The sequence below is a fragment of the Rattus rattus genome, chromosome 1 (assembly GCF_011064425.1).
Source record: "Rattus rattus isolate New Zealand chromosome 1, Rrattus_CSIRO_v1, whole genome shotgun sequence".
Classification (NCBI taxonomy): Eukaryota; Metazoa; Chordata; class Mammalia; order Rodentia; family Muridae; genus Rattus; species Rattus rattus.
In genome coordinates, this window is record NC_046154.1 from 10,551,561 (window position 1) to 10,573,071 (window position 21,511).

The 21,511-nt window shown below is 49.0% G+C and overlaps 1 protein-coding gene across 1 annotated transcript; it reads left to right on the forward strand.

Annotated features, from left to right (window-relative positions):
• The first annotated feature begins 2,737 nt into the window (after positions 1-2,737).
• On the forward strand, positions 2,738-20,944 carry Ca6 (carbonic anhydrase 6). The gene is made up of 8 exons (XM_032887507.1): positions 2,738-2,810; positions 5,433-5,615; positions 8,288-8,436; positions 9,616-9,708; positions 13,397-13,466; positions 14,714-14,871; positions 17,019-17,142; positions 20,437-20,944. The coding sequence occupies exons 1-8, from the start codon at positions 2,738-2,740 to the stop codon at positions 20,532-20,534; spliced, it is 948 nt and encodes a 315-aa protein (XP_032743398.1). The 3' UTR covers positions 20,535-20,944.
• Positions 20,945-21,511: the final 567 nt, after the last annotated feature.

Sequence of the window (21,511 nt, forward strand, 5' to 3'; positions counted from 1 at the left end):
GCAATGTGCCCTCGTTTGCAGGTGGCTGTTGGATTTCAGGAGCTGATCTGATCTTTCTTTGTTAAGTTAATTGCTCCCTTTAACAAGGTGACAGCATTGACAGCTGTGCATGGGGATGGGCAGCAGGACCTCTGGACAATGGTGGTGGCAGTGAGGTTTGAAGTTACAGACTCCACCGTAGCCATGTACATCTCGCAAAGAGACCCATGGGCCATATAAGCACAAGGGAACCCCAAAATGCTAACCTCAGGGTTGCAGAACCCCACGGGAGATGGGGCTGGGAGGGGCTGGGAGTGGTGAACACAACCCAGGTTGCCACTTCCTGGGATCCTCCTGCCTCAGAAAAGTCGTTCTCTCTTCTCTGCCTCCTTCCCCTCCCTGTGGAAACATGTCTCCCCCAAGACCCAGCCTACTCTGAGTTCCCTCAACTCCAGCCCCCTCCCAAGATCAACTGCCTCCCGGACCCTCAGTTCTACACTGTTTCCTAATGTAGAGTCCCAAAGAAAATCTGCATGCTTTAAACCCCTAACACTCTGGAGGAAGAGATGGGCAGGTCTCTGAGTTCAGGGCCAGCCTGAGATCAGCAGTCAGACCCCGGCTCCATTTTGCATTTTTCACTCAGCTTGAACAAGATGCTGCCTTGTCTACAGTTGGTGGGATGTTGCTTTCCTTTTGTTGAGAGATGGCGAGCTTCTCCTGTCATCCAGGTTGATCTCAAACTCAATACATACCCAAGGATGATTGTTAACTTCTGAGTGCTGGAAATATGGTTGTACCTCCATACCAAGTTTATGTGATGGTGGGGATTGAAACCAGGCTTTTGTGCATGCTGGACCATTATTATTTATGTGCGTGTGCACGAGTACCTGCGTGCACATGTGTTTGCATGTATGTGTGTGTGCATGCATGTGTGTGCATGCGTGTGTGTGCATGTATGTGTGTGTGTGCGTGTGTGTGTGTGTGCGTGTGTGTGTGTGCGTGTGTGTGTGTGTGCGCGCATGGGTTCTGGTGCTGATGTTCACAGAGACTGGAAGAGTGTCAGATCCCCGGGGTCTGGACTTAGAGGTAGTTGTGATCTGCCTGATGTGGGTGCTGGGAACTGAACTTGGATCCTTTGCAAGAGCAGCACTCCATCTTGACTGCTGAGCCCCTATCCCCACCCCCTCCCATTTTCATGACAGGACTCCATTTTGTACCTTAGGCTGGCTTCAAACTCCTGGCAGTCACCTTGTCTAAAACTCGCTACACTCTCCTGGCCTCAGTCTCCCAGTCATGATGATATCTATTAAACACTTCAGCAAATATGGGGCTCGTGGGGTCAACAAGGTGGCCTTCACTGTAGGTCCCCCGGGGCTCATCAGATCAAGCAATACCAACTTAGATTTGGGTTTGAATTTGGAGAAGTTCCATGACCTAAAGAGCAAGTGTTTTGTCTCTTCTGTTCCCTCACAAAGTGTCACAAAATGGTGTGACAACGGTTACTCCCTTGTCATAAATGAGAAGCTGAAAAAATGCTGCCAGTTACCATGCTACTCTGAGCACACGGGACTACTGCTGAACTCCTGTGTGTGTGTGTGTGTGTGTGTGTGTGTGTGTGTGTGTGTGTAGGGGGTGGGGCACTGTCCCAAGCTCCTGTTGAAGATGGGGAAACTGAGGCACAGAGTAGTTGGGTGACTGGTTCCTTTGCAATCCTTTGGGCTCTTGAGCTTTATGGGTTTAGAATTTCACTGGGATCTTCACGGCGACGGATGTCCCCTGATTAAATGGCAGCAGGGAGCCCTGCCCGCCACCTCTCGTACACTCGCTAAGACTCCACGCTACTCCAGGTTTTGCTGTGCCAGCGAGCAGATCGGTTCTTTGCATCTGGCCAGCGTGGCAGGTGCCCTCCAGGAGCCCCCGTCCCCCATTGCCTTTGCCTCTCTGAAAGATATGGCATACACTGACTTGTCGGGCAGGCGTACCTGCCAGCTTCTCCTGCACTAACCACATAAAGGCATAAGGATCAGGCCACGTATTGATGCATGCCGGCCCGGTGTTCCCAAGTTCACCGCAGCTGTCAGAACAAATCCCCAGGGAAATAGGAGCGCCCACACCTCCTCTACCTCAGAGACCCCAAGGCATGTGTGCAGATGAAGCTCAAAAGCCTGGCTCCCAGGTCAAGAGCTGGATAAACCCATCTCTGCCTCTAACTGGGCCCTTCCGATTGTCTTCCCAGCTGCCTCCCTGGCCAGGGAATGGGGGTCAACCCTTGAGCCATCAGAGATGTCCTTGTGTCCACTCTGGGACAGGCAGGAAATACCAACGGGGATCTGGCATGGCTTTCAGACCCTGGTGACTCCACTCCGCAGCCAGGAGAAAGGGCAGAGGACATCACGCCAATATCCAGGAAGCCCCTGCTTCCGGGTGCACCTCGCCTCGGGCTCTTCGAATCCCTCCAGCTCAGTCATCGCTCAAGGGCCACAATGGCTGCACTGTGTGGCCGGTGGACTGAGTTTCCAAAGATGTTGAACAACCAGACGCGGGCTAATTGGCTATGGTAATGCCCTGGGAGGAGGTGAGGCACGTGCGCGAGGCACCAAGTCAGAAGGGCCATTGTGGGGAGCGTGTTATTGTTCAGAGGGCGCAGCAAGGGCGGGATCAGCCAGCTGGACCTGGCAAATTGTTATTTACAGTTTCTGAGCATTTAAAAGAAGTGCAGCCCAGAACCTGTCCTGCATTCAGGGCTACAGCATCTGCCATGAGGGCTCTGGTGAGCGTGGTGTCCTTGTTCTTCCTGGGCATCCAGGCCCTCAGTGAGTGGAGCTACTCAGGTAAGCTGACAGCTGGCACTTCAGGACAGAGTGACAAAGCAGCCATCTGCACTGGGTGTGTGGGTCCTCTGTTGGGGTCTGCCTGCTCCTGGTGGGTTCACATGTGTTTTGCTGTCTCTGAATGAACAAACAGACTTAAAACCCCCAATGAGCGAGAAGAGGAGACAGCGTTAGGACCTTTCCCATTCAGTACTGGCTGCTTCGAGAGCCCACTTCTGTGAGGTTGTTATTGGTATCAGAATATGTGACAAAAGAGGCATCTAGAAAGGACAACCAAGGTCTCATAGAGACTACTAGGTCATAGACAGCTTCCTCCTCGGGAATGTGCCCGCTCAAGACTCATCCAGGTCGCCTTGCCTCCACCAGAGCTCACTGACCTGACCATTAGATGCCCAGTCAGACTTCCCAAAGGGAACTTAAGACGAATCTTCCCACCTGTTATCTTCTTAGGACTGGGTTGGGGGGTGGGAGTGCCTGGGGGAGGCTGGAGGCTACCGGACGGTGCAGGAGGCCAGAGGGATACAGGGCAAAGTCTGCTCTGAGTGGTCTGCCCAAGTCCTAGATGAAGGTGACCGTCAGGGACATTGTGGAGGCTCAGATAATAGAGTTCGGAGGGCAGGTCCACACATTACCCTGTGGGAGATGGAGCCCACACCTGCCTGGGAGGGTCGTGGCTTTTCAGTGTCTCCCAGCAGCCTCCCCGGCAAAGCTTCAGAGGGGACAGAAGAGGGAGGATTCAGATGGCAAATCCTGGGGTTCTTTATGGTATCAGGGGTTCCCAGACTGAAGGTCTCCCCCTCACATGGCCCCCACAGGGCCTGGAGAACAGGGTGACTTTTGTAAATGCCTGGTGGGTTCTCTCTCTCTCTCTCTCTCTCTTTTCCCTAGCACTAGGACTGGAGACCAGCCTTGTGCATACTAGGCACGAGCTACAGTTGAGCCGTGCCTCTGGCTTCTTCCCAATACCTTCGAGACACAGACCTTAAGCTTTTGGATCAAGGGAGGGGCTGTGCCACGGAGAGACCTGCTCAAAACTTGGTTTGAATTATTGAGCAGGAGGAGACAAAATAAACTTTTCTGTTGACTGCAAACCAAGAAGCCCCAGCATGAGCACCGTACCTAGAACAAGCCATGTGCTCATTGAAAGCTCCCACTGAAGGGTCCTCAACTGCAAAGGGCAGAAGAGAGCTGGGCAGGGCGACCTCACCTTTAATCCCAATACTCAGGAAGCAGAGGCAGGCAGATCTCTCCTGAGTTCAAGGCCAGCCTGGTTTAGATACTGAGTTTAAGGACAGCCAGGGCTACATAGATAGAACCTGTTTCAAAAACCAAAAGTAAACCAAAACAAATAAATTAACAAAACCCTTCAGTGGTAAGGGTCTCTGTCATCTGCAGTGACCGCTCCTTATTACTCTGGCTTTGGGCTTTTTAACCACTTCCCAGAGGACATCCTTCCTCCCCTTCCTATCTCACTCCCTCCTTTCTTTCCTTCTCTTTTTGCTTTTGGAGACAGGGTTTCTCTGTATAGCCCTGGCTGTCCTAGAACTCACTTTGTAGACCAGGCTGGCCTCGAACTCAGAGACCAGCCTGCCTCTGCCTCCCAAGTGCTGGTACTAAAGGCATGCACCACCACTACAAGGTTGTTCTTTCTTTTTTTTAGGAATATCTCGATATGTTGCCCAGGCTGGCCTTGAACCTCCAGCTCATTTACACCTGGTATCACAGGGCTGTAATCCCAACACCCAAAAGACAGGAGGACTGCCACAAGTTCTAGACCAGCTAGGACTACATAGTAAGATGTTTCAAGGAACAAAACAAAACAAGTTATTTCCTGGGTTTAAAAAACCTTCTGCCTCTTACAGAGAGAGAGAGAGAGAGAGAGAGAGAGAGAGAGAGGTCCTCTCAAGTCTGCCTCCTGAGAAGCTGGAATTATAGATACATCCAAGTTTTATTTTACTGTTTTAGTGTTAGTTTTTAAGGTAGGATTTAATGTAGCCCACGATGACTTGAAATTGTTTTGTAGCTGAAGACAGTCTTGTGCTTGTTATCATCCTGCCTCTAACTCCACAGTGGCTCCGCCCCTGCCAAACACCCCCCCCCTCGCTCCTCCCCTCTGTTTTAACATGATGCTTCTTCAGGTGTCCTGCGTTCACGGGTTGTCGTTTAAATGGTCTTTGCCTTCCTAAGAACCAGAGAAGAAGCTAGAGCAAGAAGAAAGCTGCTGATTTGGGGACGCGGGGTAGGAGGGCTTGGGAGTTGCAGCAGCAGGGGAAGCTGGGGTAGGGGTGGGGCTCAAGTCCAGGGCTTGGAAAGGAACACTGTACTCTCTGAAAATGAGGTCAGGGGTTCTTGTTAGGCACAGGCTTCCTTCAGGAGCCTTTATCATGTGACTACTACAGGGCAGAGGGCCAACTACTCTGCAGGAGACCCTTGGACATGAATCACCAGCTCTGGTTCTCACCGCTGGTAGCCACAAAGGAAGAGCACCATCGCCACAACCCAAGTGTGGGGCTTAGTTTAGAGCTCTTCCACCCAGAAGCCCCTGACCCCAGCCTGGTGAGAAGCCCCAGAGAAGGCTCAGAGGAGTAGCTCTGAGTTGGGTCCCACTCTCTCCTGTTGCAGGGAATGACGGCCTGGAAGAGAGTCGGTGGCCTGAGAAGTACCCTTCCTGCGGCGGGGAAAGGCAGTCGCCCATCGATGTGAAGAGGAGGGAGGTGCACTTCAGTAGCTCCTTGTTGCCCCTGCACATGGTCAACTATGAGGAGGAGGGGCTGGAGCTCCCTATGACTAACAACGGACACACAGGTAGGGAGTACTGGTGGGGCTGGCTATCCAAACGGAGTGCGCATGCGTGCCAGCAGCAGGCGCAGAGACCCAGTTTTCTCGGGCTGAGGTAGGACCTATGGCCTTGCACATGCTAGGCAAACCCGGAGGAGGGCTGGCTCTACTTGTCAACGTTCCTCCTTTTAAAGACAACCCAGGCTGTTTTCAGTAAAGGAGATCCTGAGCTCCTGACCTTCCCCATTTAATGCTTCCTTAGTGCTGGGATTACGGAAGTATACTACCGCAGTTTATGTGGCGTTAGGTATCAAACCCAGTGCCCAGTGCCCAGTGCCCAGTGCCCAGTGCCCAGTGCCCAGTGCCCACTGCATGCTGGTCAAGCATTCTACCTCAACCCCGTTGAGGGTCGGTCGCCTGAGGACAGCAAACATCTGGCTAAATCGTCACTCCTCACAAAGGGAGCAAATGCTTTCAACTGTCTATTCGGCGGAGGAAGCTCTGAGGGGTCTAGGTTCCTGGCTCCCACGACTCTCGGCAGAATTCACTCAGCAACTTCTTCCTTTAAGGTCTCTTCCATTCTTGAGAACGTAGGTTTTTTTTTTTTGAGGCTCTAAATAGTAAGCGTTGTGTTCTACAAAGCCTGGAGTCGTCTGTTACGTTCATCCAATCACAGGCTCTGAACTCCTTCATACGATTTGGGAAGAAAGAACATTTCAAATATGAATGTTTGCTCTTTAAGAAAACATATGCCGGGGTTGGGGATTTAGCTCAGTGGTAGAGCGCTTGCCTAGCAAGTGCAAGGCCCTGGGTTCGGTCCCCAGCTCCGAAAAAAAGAAAAGGAAAAAAAAACAAAAAACAAAAAACCATATACCACCGCGGCCAATTAAAAACGTTTAAATGGTGGGGGGGGGGGAATCTGATTAACACGGCCCTCTTGTGGAGATCAAGGGTTAACTTTATGACTAACATTCCCATGTCCCATAAGGTGGGACATGGGAAGGAGCCCTCATCAGTCTTGCCAGCATGCAACTCTGCCCACAAGTCATCTCAGTGGCCTGGTAGGCATCCGGGTGACTTTTTTTTTCTCTTTTAATAATTTTATGTACATTGGTGTTTTATCTGCGTGTATATCAATGTGAGGGTGTCAGAAGCCCTGGAACTGGAGTTACAGACAGTTGTGAGTCGCCATGTGGTTGCTGGGAGTTGAACCCAGGTCCTCTGGAAGAGCAGTCAGAACTCTTAACCACTGAGCCGTCTTCCCCAGTCCTATGGACTTAATAGGCAGCAGGACGGACGTTGCTTTCGTAGTCCCAAATCAGATCCTTTTAAAGAGTGCTTTTGACTCACTGTCACTGCATGTGTGTGATCTATGTGTGCGGACACACATCACGGACATCAGAGGACCAAAGTCAAGGTGCCAGGCTTAGAAGTCAGGCTGTTTTATCTGCCAATCCATTCAGCTAGCCCCATCTTTTTTCCCCTCCTGGAGACAGGGTCTCACTTTGTAGCCAAGGCTAGCTGAGAACTCATGATCCTCCTGCCTCAGTATCCCAAGACTGCAGGGATACATATTGAACACCCTTTCTATCCTCCTACATTGGAGACCTAGGTCTCGTGCCTGTGTGGCAGACACTCAGCAAGTGAGCTGTACCTTTTTGTTGTTGTTGTTCATTTTTAAAACAGGGTCACATAGAGTCCAGGCTAGCCTCCAAATGCAGATGCAGCGAGATTGGCCTGAAATCCTGATCTTTCCGTCTCTGTTTTTCCCCACTGCTGAGATTACACGCATGTGCCACTGTGCCCCACTGGAGCCTTCCCACTCCAGCCTAGTCATTCTCTGGAGCCGCTACCCAGTTTTACTCTCGGATAGCTCATTCCAAGACACAAACTTTTTAAAGGTCTGAGTCAGTGGGGTGAACATCTGCAGTCATTTGACCCAAGTAATGTCCCCGTAGGAAGTCTGGGGGGCCATGTGGCAGGAGAACCCATTTGTTTTCCCTCCGGCGAGAGCCTCACATTTCAGGGTTAGTATCTCAGTCAAAGTCAGTCCTAAGTTAAGCAAGAGCTCCGGTCCTGGCTGACTGTGTAACCTGGTTTCTGGTCTTCTGAGGACAAGTCGAGCCACATCATGATGGTGTGTGGTTAGAGATGAAGAGGTCAGGTTCTCAGCCAGCTCTGTTCCTGCCCAAGGCATAGTATGACACCTAGTCTTCCCATCCTCAGGGTCAACTTCCTTGTCCACAAAACAGGAGGGCTGGAGCCTGCCCAGCATGGTGCTGCCTCAGGCCCCAGCAGAGCTGGCACTCCTGTGGACTAGCTAAAGGACTAGCTACCTGGCTAAAAGCCATGAAGTCTTGCCTCAAACTTGCAGGGACAATCCTCCTGCCTCAGCTTCCAAGTGCTGGGATTAGAGGCATATACTCTGGGCAATATTTTTTTCTGAGCGTTCCCATTTTATAAGACCGACACGCCGGATCTCCTGCACCATAGTCCTGCCCCCTGACTGGTTGGTTCTAGACAGAGAGGTGTCCTGACACCCACCTTGGCCTGCTCTGTGCACCACAGGTGCCCCAGTGCCACCTTCCCTTCGGGGACAGTGTTCTGATCCATCAAGGACACCCCGGGTTGCCTCTGGTGGGGAGTGGGAGCTACTTATGGAGAATCTGAGTCTCGTTGTGCCATGTTCTCTCCCACAGTACAGATCACCCTGCCGGACACCATGTCCATGAGAGACTCTGACGGCACTGTGTACACGGCAAAGCAGATGCACTTTCACTGGGGCGGTCGGGACTCAGAAATCAGTGGCTCTGAGCACACCATCGATGGGATGAGGCACGCCATAGAGGTACGTAACAAGCCCGACAGGGTCCCCTTCCTTTCAAGCTCCAGAATCACCTTTCTTTGTGCCAGTGTCTGCAAGCCAGGTGTCACGTATGTGCACTTCAAGTGAGTGTGCACGCACATATATGTGCATATGCGTGGAGGCCAGGGGTTGATGCTGTCTTCCTCTGTCATACACTCTCTCTCACTGATGGGGCTCTCATCAGCTGGCCACCGAGCCCCAAGGATCCTACCTCAGAGATTATAGATATGCAATACTGTGCCCAGTTTTCCTTTGTGGGTGCTGGGAATTGAACTCAGTTCCTCATGCTCGACAGCAAGTGCTTTACCAGCCGAGCCATTTCTCCAGCTCTACCTTTCTAATTCAAACAGCCAATTTTAATATTGGCTTATTTTTATCAAAGTAACCAATATGATTTCGTGCAGTGGTTGATGATGGTTCAGTCACCCTGTGGTCGAATTTATTTTTGGTTCGTTCGGAAATGACTCTATGTCGCTTGTAGGGGAATGTAAACAGGGTAAACAGGGTCTCTCTAGGGTCTCTCGTCAGAGAACTCACGACACGGCAGGAGTCTCTCATCTGTATGGCGGCAGGACTTCTCTTTTCAGCTGAATTTGTGTGTTAGCGTTTTAGGACACCTCTTTGGCTTGCATCCATCCTCGGGCTGATTTCCGGCTTGGGAGGGATCACTGCTTGCCGTCTTTTTTTTTTTTTTTTTTTTTTTTTTTTTAGGGTACACTGTAGCTGTCTTAGGACACACCAGAAGAGGGCATCAGATTCCATTACAGATGGTTCTGAGCCACCATGTGGTAGCTGGGAATTGAACTCAGGACCGCTGAGCCATCTCTCCAGCCCGCTCGCCCTCTTCTTAACCCCCCTAGAGGCCCCAGGAGGGCATAGAGGACTCATGTAATCCAGACTCTGCCAGGGCGAGTTTGGGTCAGGGCAAACCAGAGCCACAACCTTCCAGAATCCCACTTACTCTCTTTTTAGTCTCAGAAACGTTTCTGGTCTTGACATTTGGGATCTGTAGCCTGCACGGAAGGAGAGAGGCCGGAGTTGTTTGTGTGGTTTAGATTGAGGTCACGGCGGGAGCCATTCACATTCTCTCCCTGCTCTTTAGAATCTTTAAGTGTTTGAAGACCAGAGGAACTACCCTTGACTTGCTTTTCTCACTCACAGATTCACCTTGTTCACTTCAACAACAAGTACGGGACCTACGAGAAAGCCGTGGACCAACCAGACGGCTTGGCGGTGATAGCGGTCTTGGTTAAGGTAGGCTGGAACTACGCATGTGTGTCTGCACGTAGGTTATGGCTGGAACTACGCATGTCTGCATTCTGCCTGTAAAAGGAACTACGCATGCGCGTCTGCACTCAGGCTATGCCCTCATGTCCGAATGAGGTATGCGGTCTGAGTGACACGTCATCTCATTTTCTCTCTCCATCCCTTCCTAAGTTCAGCTTTCCTGGGAAAGCTTCTCAGTAGTTTCTCCAGCCCTTGGTCACTCTTGTGTTATGAACCATGGGGCCCTGGGGAAAAAGATGACTTAAAAGAGCTGGAATCCCAGAGGGGTTGACTAGACACAGGCTGGTCTAATGGGCCAGGTGAAGCCAGTCAGACGGATTCTAAGAAAGTCCACGCGATGGACCTAGGGATAGGTCATTTGAAGTTGACAGGAATCTGGGCTGGAGAGCTCAGTGGTTAAGAGTTCTGGCTGTTCTGGAGGACCGGGGTTCTAGGCTCAGCACTCACACGGCAGGCACAACCAGTTCCAGGAGATCCAGGCCTCTGAGGGCACCACCAGGTTTGCATATAGTACGCGGACATACATGCAGATAAAACACCCATACATATAAAATAAAAACAAATAAATCTAAAAAACAAATTCAAGGTGGACAGGAGTCTAATTCTTTTTTTTTTTTTTTTTTTGGAGCTGGGGACCAACCCAGGGCCTTGCGCTTGCTAGGCAAGTGCTCTACCACTGAGCTAAATCCCCAACCCCAGTCTAATTCTCAAAAACTAAATATTGAACTGGATAAAGCCATAAGCAAAACGAAATACCCAGTTGTTTCCATAGTACCTCAGAACACAAACACGAAGCTGGCTGAGGCAGTGCAAACCCATAATCCTAGCATTCAGGCTGCTGAGGTAGAGGATGGAAGGTTCAAAGTCAGCCCGGGCTAGACAGTGAGAACTTGTCTCAAACAAAACATAGCAGAGCAAGATAAAAGAAACAAAAGCAAAATAAAAAAAACACGCAACCCTCTTCCCACCATTTCAGTATGGGCTAGAGGCAAACAGTACATTAAAACATTTATTTCATGAAATCGGGTAGAATTTCTGCTAAGCATGAGTTCCAGAGGACATTCCCCCAGGGTTCTTCTGGCCCCTACCCCTACTGTGGTCAGCCAGGAGGTTTCTTCAGGGCAAGGCTGGCCTGGAAAAGCAAGTTACATTTCCACCTGGGCAGCAGAGCAGGCGGGGTGTGAGGTGCAAGTTGAAGCCCAGGACCACTGTCAGTGGAGTAAAATGTGATCAAGTGGTCAGAAAACACAGAGAACTCACAAACAGAACAGTGTGAGGGGTTGGGGAAGTAGGGGGTAGGTAGGGGGCAGTCCAGCGACAGTGATATCAACCAATCAGATCTTTACCTGGAGGTCGATCAGAAGAGACGGGGGGGGGGGCGGCAATGGAGGCTATAGGAGCTACAAGGGTGTGGGCAGAGCTTCTCACAGAGAGGATCAGTAGAAAGGCAAGTCACAGGGGTTTGAGCATGGCCTCCATCCAGTTCACTGTGACCACAGAACTACGACTGTCCCTAGGAATTCCAGCTAAACAAGAAAGGTGACATCTAACAGCCAAGTATGGCCAGTCAGTGGTGGCACACGCCGTTAACCCCAACGTTCAGGAGACAGGTGAATCTCTGTGACTTGACGGCCACTCTGGTCTACGGAGTGAGTTCCAGGACAACTAGGGCTACATAGAAAAACCAGGCCTTGAAAAACCAAAAGAAGAGAGCTAGGTATGTTGGTACTGCCTTTAATCCCAGTTTGAAGCCAGCCTTGTCTACTTAAGAGAGTTTGAAGCTATCCAGGGCAAGATTCTGTCTTAAAAATAAATAAATAAACAAGCAAACAAATGAATAAATAAAAGAGTGACACTTAAAAACTGAGCAGAGAGGGGTTGGGGATTTAGCTCAGTGGTAGAGCGCTTGCCTAGGAAGCGCAAGGCCCTGGGTTCGGTCCTCAGCTCCGAAAAAAAAAAAAAACAAAACCCAAGCCAAACAAAAAAACAAACAAACAAACAAAAACTGAGCAGAATTAGGTGTGGTAGCTCACACATGGATTTGCAGCATCCAGGAGGCTGAGCTAGGATTGTTGTGAGTTCAAAGCCAGCCTGGGATACATGGTGAGTTCTAGGACAACCTGAAGTAAAAAGGGAGACATCAAATAGTAAATAAATAGACAGATAAATAAATAAACAGAATTTAAAACCTAGAAGTCTCAAGCTTAGAGGAGGCATTAACTACTCTATGCTACTGGGGAGCACATTTTGCAGATTAATGTGCTCAGAGGCAAGACCTAAACAAGCAAAGAAATACACAAACAAGAAAGCACCCTAACACAATTTTAGAAGCTCAGAATCAGAATTGCTTCCATATATGGTCTGACATGTTCACATTTCAACAAGAGAGGGTTCCTATGCTAAGAAATAGGGAGATACAGGAACTGGGGAGCTAGCTCTGTCAGTGCTTTCCGTGCAAACTTGAGGACACATACACATACACACACGCGTGCACACACACACACACATGCACACACACTCACAAACACACACGGGCACACACATGCGCACACACTCACGCACACACACAGGCACATGCACACTATAAGGCAGAAATAAGAGCCAATGAGATAGCTTGGTGGCGAAGTAGACTGCCCTGCAAGTATGGTGGCCTCAATTCAATCCCTAGAACCTACCTAGAGAGAGAACCAATTCCACAAAGGTGTCCTCTGACCTCGATACATGCCTGACTCAGTCATGCGCCCTCCCCGATCATACAAACACACAGTACTAATAAGGTTGAGAGAAGAAATCAGGAGAATAATATGAATAATTCACATAGTCTGTATGAAGGAGAAAAAACCCCAACAGAAAGGCCACAGGGATCTGTCAAAGAGGTGTGTGCCTGTAACCCAGCACTTGGAAACAGTATCGGATTCTTGCAAATCCGAGGCCAGCATGATTCCCGTAGGGAGTTCTAGACCAGCCCAAGCTACACTAGATAGCCCAAGCACTGTCTTAAGAAACAAAATCCAGCCGGTCAGTGGTGGTGCACACCCTTAGTCCCAGCACTCAGGAGCCAAAGGAAGGCGGGTCTTTCAAGCTGGAGGCCAGCCTGGTTTACATAGTGAGTTCCAGGACAGCAAGGGCTACACAGAGAAGCAAGGGCTACACAGAGAAGCCCTGTCTCAAAAAAACAAACTGAACCAAAACAAATTCAAACCTAAACCAACCAAATCAACAGGGGAAAACAACAACAAAATATGCCTTTTAGCAGAAGCAACTTTTATTTTCTTCTTTAAAAAAAAAAAAAATCATTGATTCTGGCACCAATGGATCTGGCGTCCTCTTCTGGTTTCCCTGGGCATTGCATGCGGAGGGTCCAGACACACAGGCATACTCTGATACACATTAAACTAAGTCAGTCAAATCAACATTCATACAACAGAGTGTTCTAGCAATAAGGCTATAGCTTCTTCTGGGACATCATGTCTGTCAGGACCCCTGAGGATGGAGATGAGGGCAGTTGGTAGCAGGGGACAGTCAGCTTGTCTCCCACTAGGACACCTGAGCCATGCTACCTCCATGTTTTTTGCTCAGCCTCCCAGCTGAGACATCAAACGACTGGTGTGGGCCAAGTTCTCCCCAGTGCTGAGTGCTCTGTGCTTCTCCCCAGGTTGACGATTACACAGAAAACGATTACTACAGCACCTTCATTTCTGAGTTGGAAAACGTCAAGTATGCAGGTAAGGAATGCCCGCAGGAGGAAGGCTGTGTGGGTAGGGAAGCCACAACCCTCCAGAGTGAAGCCAGGTCTCTTTGACTGAGGGCCTCTTCCCAGCCCTTTCTGCTGTAGGTTAAGAAGGGGAGAAGGCCTCTGAGAAACCACACGTAAGTTCTTGTCCCCTGCCCTCTCTCCAGCTCCTAAGGACGGAGTTTTAAGTTATCGATGTGTAGGGGTGTGTGTCTTAGTGCTCAGACACAATCTCCAAGGCCAGAGCCTTCGTAATCAGTTGTCAAGAGAACTGGCTGCTCTCGCAGAAGACCTAGGTCTGTTTTCCAGCACCTACATAGCCGCTCACAACTGTCTGTAACTCCCGTGTCAGGGGATCTGAAGACAGTTTCTGACCCTTTTGGGTACCAGGCATGTACATGGTATACATACATACATACATACACAAATACATACTACACACATACACACAACATTCTACATACATACTACATACATACTACATACATGTTACATTCTACATACATGCATACATACATACTACATACATACAACATTCTACATACATGCATGCATGCATGCAGACAAAATACACATACATAAAAAATAAAAATAAAATTTAAAACGTATTCTGTATGAAGAGTGAGGAGATGATTCTGCAGTTCCACAGTCATCAGAGTTCGGACACCAGCAGCCAGCAGTGGAGATCACTTGACATGGGTGCCGAGAGCCACACCAGGGGCTTCTGGGAGAGTAGTATAATGCTCTTAACCACTGAGCCATCCCTCTAGCTTCTGGAAGTCACCGGAAGTCACTTCATTTGTTTATTTTAAAGGTGAATCTACACATATGCATCAGACAGTCGTGGGCTGCCACGTGGGGGCCTGGGAATTGAACTCAGGATCTTTGAACGGGCATTGAGTGCCCTTAACCACAGAGCATCTCTCTAGGTCTAGAAGTCACTGTAAAGTCCAGGCTGGCTTTGAATCCAGGGACAGGTTTGGATCTCACTCTCCCAAGATAAATAAATAAACCGTGTGCCCCACCAGGCCCAGCTCTCTGCTGTTCACCCAATCCACAGAGCAGTAGCCAGGGGACAGTTTTTTAGCCTTCGGCTCCTTTATTCTGTGGAGTAATCCAGGGGACAGGTTTTCCTTTATTCTGTGGCTTAGGTCAGCCACATTCCTGAGGCAGAGCCCAAGCTCTCCCTGCTGGGGCGGCAGAGTTCCTTTCTCCGACATTCCCTGTCTTTTCTCTCAGAACAAACCACGACACTGAGAAACGTTAACATCCGGAACATGTTGCCCGAGGACATCAAACACTACTACACCTACCAAGGCTCGCTCACCACTCCCCCCTGCACGGAGAATGTCAAGTGGTTTGTGTTTCAGGATTCTGCCACCATCTCCAAGGCCCAGGTAACAAGACCTCCGCTCCTCAAAGCCTCCTCTTCACTGCCTGGGTAGCAAGGACACGCCCAGAAGCCCGCATGACTCATCGACTTAAGCCACACACAGGCGCTGAAAGCTGCCTCAGTCAGGGTTTCCGTTGCTGTGACAACACTATGACCAAAGAAATGGGCGAGGAAAGGGTTTACTTGGCTCATATTTTCATAGCACTGTTTGTCCTCAAGGGAAGTCAGGACAGGAACCCAAACAAGGGAGGACCCTGGAGGCAGGAGCTGATGCAGAGGCCGCGGAGCGGTGCTGCTGACTGGCTTGCTCCTTGATGCTTCCTCAGCTTGCTTGCTTTTAAAGATTTATTTATTTATTTTTATTTATTATGAGTACACCATAGCTGTCCTCGGACACCAGAAGAGGGCATCAGATCCCGTTAAAGACAGTTGTGAGCCACCGTGTGGTTGCTGGGATTTGAACTCATGACCTCTGGAAGAGCAGTCATCGGTGCTCTTAACCACTGAACCAACCATCGCCCCAAGCCTGTATTCAGGGTTTTGAGGAGAATTGTTCTCTAGGTCATCTTTTGTCTTACAGAATAGTAAATAGTCCAGGCACCTGAATTAATCAACCAACCTCTCTCCCTCCCTCCTTTCCCCTCCCCACCCCTGCTACCTTCTCTTCCTCCTTCTGATAGGATCTTACTCTGTAACCCAGTCATGGCAATCCTCCTGCTTCAGCTTCCTGAATGCTAAGATTACAGGCAAGAGATACCACGCCCAGCTCTGCTTGCCTCCTGACTCTAGATGACAGACAGCACTACACGTAACACCACACGTAACACCACACGTAACACGCCTTTGTTGGGCTGAGTACTGTAAGTACCGTGGAAGCCACAGGCGAGTCTAATATTGCCTTAGACTGATAGTTTCCCTCAGAAACGATTTTTTTTCCCTCTTAAACGTCATTTCTCTTCTCCAAGAGAAGATGGAGAAAGATTCTATTAGGCAAGGACCCTTCCATGCACAAATGTCACTCTGTAATCTGGAAGTGTCCCCAGAGAAGAGACATAGCACCGGCCAGTTATCTCTGGAAGGATCCTCCTTAAATCTGGACCTGGACCGACCCGACAAGTGGCGTCATTAGAAAAAACAAAGCCAAGTGTGGGCTCATTCGCCTGTAACCTCAGTAGAGGCCGAGGCAAGAGGTTTGGGAGCTCAAGACCCCCCCACACACACACATACACACAGTAAGTTCTAGGATGGCCAGGGCTACCAAAGAAGAGGTTATTTAAAACCAAACCAAGGCTCAGATTATAGCTTGGTTTTAAGAACACTTTTCTAGCATAACAAGGCCTTAGGTTTGATTCCTACTGCTGTGGGGGGAAAATCCTAAAACACACAAGAGAAAAGACAGTGTGGAAGAGGATCATCGGGCTGGAGAGATGGCTCAGTGGTTAGGGGCATTGACTGTGGTTCCAGAGGTCCTGAGTTCAAATCCCAGCAGCCACATGGTGGCTCACAACCATCTGTAATGGGATCTGATGCCCTCTTCTGGCATGTCTGAGAGAGATGACGGGTGGAGAAGAGAGGTTCAGCTGGGTGTGGGGTGCATGGCTTTAGTTGTAGCACCTGGGTAGCAGAGGCAGGCTGAACTTGGGGAGGTTAGCCTGGTCTACATAGTGAGGTCTAGATTAGCCAGGGCTATGTATCAAGACACTATAATAATAGTTGATTATTGTTGTTGTTATTATTATTATTATTATTATTATTATTAGATTAGATCAAGAGTTAGCTACAGAGAGAGGGCAGGGGACTCAAAATCTTAGAGGGACGAAAATGAATGTAGAATCCAGACTTTCTCATGCAGCACAAAACAGTTTTCAAAGATGTAGCCAGAATATATTTTAGAAAAACAAACACTGAGCTCACCGTCATATATTTCTGTTACTGATTGTTTTTGTGCCATTAACCGAATACTAATATAAAAAGAGGAGGTGAGACTGTGTGGAGATGCCTGCTGGGAAGGTGGACAGAAGGACGGTGAGGAAAAGGTTGCCAGACCGCTCAGAACAGATCGACTTGACGTTTTCTGACACGGTCACTAACTAAATGCTTTCCCATTCTCCAGTGCTTTCCGCCTCATAACTCACCTCATGTTGTCTGCAGGCTGAGAGAATAGAGAATGCGGTAATGGATCACCACAACCAGACCATTCGAAATGGTTACCGCAGGACGCAGCCCCTCCACAACAGGGTAGTGGAAGCCAATTTCCCATACTCCCCGGATGAAGGTGAGTGCATTAACCCCTCGTTCCTTTGTGAGGTTCATGGGGCTCGGTGCCCTTCCCTCTTCTGCGGTCCCTTATGGATAGAGAGGAATTCAAGGCAGGAATGCTCGCAGGAGCCAGCGTGGGCAGGGCAGGAGAAGATGGGGGACGCCAGTTGCTCGGGCTCCGTGAGAGCAGCAGAGGAGACACCACGTGCTTTGTAGCCTCCCTGGTCTTGAGAGTTACGGGGAGAAACTGGCAGAGATAATCCGAAAACTCTCCTCTGAGTGTAGGCCCAGCGAGCAGGGCGATTTCCCAAGAGCCTGTGCCTCCCTTCCTCTGGATCCTGAATATCTCTCACTTTACAAATCACACCTCTACTCACCGCCCTACAAATTGAGGCCCATTCTCACCCCTCCCACTTTACTTCCTGATTCATTTATTATTTCCTCTTGGGCCGTTTCCCAATACACTTTGGACAGAAAAGCGACACTGGGCATGAAGAGTGTCTGCTGTGCCCTGCTCACAGCATGGGCTGTGACGATTCCTAGTCCTAGAGTGACTGTCACGTGGTTCACGCAGATGCGGGCTAAGCAAAGAGGGTTCAGGGTGATGTCTGTCACGTGGTTCACTCAAACTCATTCTCTGGTCTTTTTTTTTTTTTTTTTTTTTTTTTGGTTCTTTTTTTTTTTGGAGCTGGGGACCGAACCCAGGGCCTTGATTTTCCACTGAGCCAAATCCCAACCCCTCTCTGGTCTTTTTTTTTCCATGATTTTCCATGTTCCATTTTCTCTGATAAATTTTTTACTCTACTTAAATGTGTGTGTGTGTGTGTGTGTGTGTGTGTGTGTGTGTGTGTGTGTGTGTGTGTGTGTGTGTACTTTCTTGCAACTCATACCATTTGGAGTTTTGTATCCCACATCCCAAAAGCTCTTTCCATGGGAGATTCTCCAGCTTACCCTCAGACTCACCCAGACAGGGATGCTCCCGGGTGTCAGTGTCCTACAGATCCTGGAGGTCTTCCCGGTGAACCCACTGTGCAGGCAACTGCCTCACCTCCCACCGGGCATCAGGAGGCCTCGTCCCTCACTGCCACCCATGGGATCTCAATGATTGGGCCCTGTGCTGACTAAAGTGCAGAGAAGAGATGTCATTCTGCTCCACTCAGCCACATTGCACGACCGCAGCTCTGTAGGATTCCATCACGGATAACTATGGATGACTGAAAACAACATTTTATACAATCTTTTCTTAACTGACCACATCAACTAATCATGCAGAAGAAACCAAGGAATCAAAAGTCCACAGGTTAGAGGACTTGGGATGTGACTTAACATTAGTACATGCGTGAGGCTCGGTGTTTGCTTTCCCAGCAGCATGTACACACACACTATACACAAATACATGCGTGTGCGTGCACACACACATACACAAGCACATGTGCACATATACACACACACTATACACAAATACATGCGTGTGCGTGCACACACACACATACACAAGTACATGGGCGCGCACGCACACACACAAACACACACACACACACACAGAGGAACTATGGCTAATATTCTGCGTTCTCTCTTTCCTAAGGTACTTCCAAGTTTGATCTTTTAAAACTAGTCTTTCCTTTAAAATGCGTATACATGGTTTATGTATACATGCGGTGTGGTTGTGGAGGCCCCAGGTCAACACTAAATGTCTTCTTCATTTGCTCGTCATATTCATTCATTCATTCATTCATTCATTCATTCATTCATTCTCACTATGTAGCTCCACCTGGACGACAATTTTCTGTGTAGGCCAGGCTGGCCTCACACTCACAGACAGCCATGTACGTGCCTCTGTCTTCCGAGTGCTGGGATAAGGTGTGTGCCACCATGCCCAGCTCTCCAACGTTTTTGTTTGTTTGTTTTAAGGCGTGGTTTCTCACGGAAGCTGGAACTCATTGACTTGGCTAGGCTGTCTCTCTCCATCCCACTAGCGCCGGGGTAACAGGACCCAGTGCTTCTGTGAGTCTGCAGCTCTGGTGTCTCAGACCCTCATTTAGGAGAGCTGAGGAATCCTGGGGTGACTGAGTAAAGGATGAAGCCCCAGGTGAAGGTGTGGTGAGTGTGTGTTGTTTGACCTGGGCACAGCCATGTCGGAGTCCCAAATGCCTCACCTATGGCAGTAGGCAAAGCCTTCCCCAGGTGAGGCTCAGAGGAGCCTCAAAGCATTCCTGGGGCCTGAGTGTGAGTGTTGGCAGTGTGTGCAAAGGTGTGCACGTATGAACGATTGCGTGTGCAGAAGCTAGTGCTGCAGCTTCCTCCTCCCAGCTGATTACTGCCCAATGCTGCTCCCTACTGAGATGTTTCCTACTGAGACTAGCTAGCCCCTCCTTCTAGGCTGTATGTAAGAAAGGTTCTGGGCTGTGCGTAGTAGGTGCACTCCATCAGAGTGAGTAGAACTTACCCAATCCCAGTATTCCTGTACGTGTCTCTGTCCTTCCTTTGTCCCCTTGTTGCCACAGTCAGGTTTCCAGGATCAAGCAATGTAGGATGTGGCACTTTGTCAGCTCAGTCATCTCTGTAGCTCTGTAATTGCTTCTTTCCTCCCTTCCCCCCTCTCTCTCTGTCTCTCTGTCTCTCTCTCTATGTCTCTCTGTCTGTCTCTCTCTGTCTCTGTGTTTCTGTGTGTGTCCCTTTGGAACTCTGTAATTACTTCCTCCCTTTCTCTCTGTCTTTCTCTGTCTCTCTCTGTCTGTCTGTCTCCCTGTCTGTCTGTCTGTCTCTGTGTCTCTGTGTCTGTCTCTGTGTGTGTCCCTCTGGAATTCTGTAATCACTTATTTCCTCCCTTTCTCTCTCTCTCTCTCTGTCTCTCTGTCTGTCTGTTTCTCTCTCTCTTTCTCTGTCTCTCTATCTGTCTCTGTCTTTTTGTCCCTGTCTCTCTCTGTCTCTCCGTCTCTGTCTCTCTCGTGACAGTGCTTCCCTACATACCTCTGGCTGTCCTAGAACTTCTCTGTAGCTCAGGCTGGCCTTAAATTCAGAGGCTGGCCTGCCTACTGGGATAGAGTCATGGACCTCTGGCTGTCCTTTTTTTTTTTTTTTTTTTTTTTTTTAAATTTTTTTTTTTTTTTTTTAGATTTTTTTTTTTTTTATTTATTTTATTATATATAAGTACACTGTAGCTGTCTCACCAGAAGCATGGATCTCTTTACAGATGGTCAGAGCCACCATGGGTTGCCTCATGACCTCTGGAAGAGTCGGTGTCAACCGGACCATCTCTCCAGCCCCTCTGTGCCCGTCTTAATTCTTCTTTTTCTTCAATGTGTTCTAGTCTCTAAGTACCACTTTTACACAAAAAACATGCACGAGAAGATTCTACACGGTTTGAAACTAAAGAAAATTAAGAAGAAGAGAAACCACAGCCATTGAACCGGAAATGAGACACCGACACCAAGGGCTCACCCTGCCCCTTTGCTAAGGAATCCTGGAGTGTGGGTCTCCTTGCAACCTGCAGCAAGGAGTCTCTGACTAACCCAGAGGGAGTTCTCATCCCTGAGAGGAAGTGGAGCTGCGTCAGCCAGAAGAGAAGGGATGTGGGTGAGACCGAATGGACTTGGACGGATGTGCAAGGAATCAGACCTTCCATAATCCCCTGTCAATCATCCACCTAAATTTGGGGTCTGCGGATGCAGCTCATGGTAGAGACCTTGTCATGACCTTGGGTTTGATCCCTGGCACCAGCAAAAAAAGAAAATCATTCACTTTGATCTACGTTATAAATCAGCCCGAACCTCCCTTTTTAATGTAATAAAGTGATTTTGGAGATTTTCATTTTTAAATTATGTGTTACTACTCTTTTGTACCACTGTATTTTTAAATTGAGGCTTATTTATTTATTTAAAGATTTATTTATTTTATGTGTATGAGTACACTGTAGCTGTCTTCAGACACACCAGAAGAGGGCATCAGATCCCATTGTGAGCCACCATGTGGTTGCTGGGAATTGAACTCAGGACCTCTGGAAGAGCAGTCAGTGCTCTTAACTGCTGAGCCATCTCTCCAGCCCCAAAATTTGCTTTTAATTTTATGTGTAAGAGTGTTTTGTCTATATTTCTGTGTATAATATGTCTGTAGTCCCCAAGAAGGCCAGAAGAGGGCGGTGAAGCCCCCGGGACTGGAGTTACAGATGGTTGTAAACAGCTGGGAATGGAACCATTTCCTCTGCAAGATCAACCAGTGATCCTAACCATTGAGCAATCCCTCCAGCCTTTGTGTCACTTGGAATAACCCTCATTGCCCTATTCTGAGGGTCATGAGGTATGACCTCATGAGGGTACGGAGCTTGCAGAGGGATGTGTATTTCTTTTCTTCCTTCCTTCCTTTCTTTTCTTGGTTGTGAGCCTAGC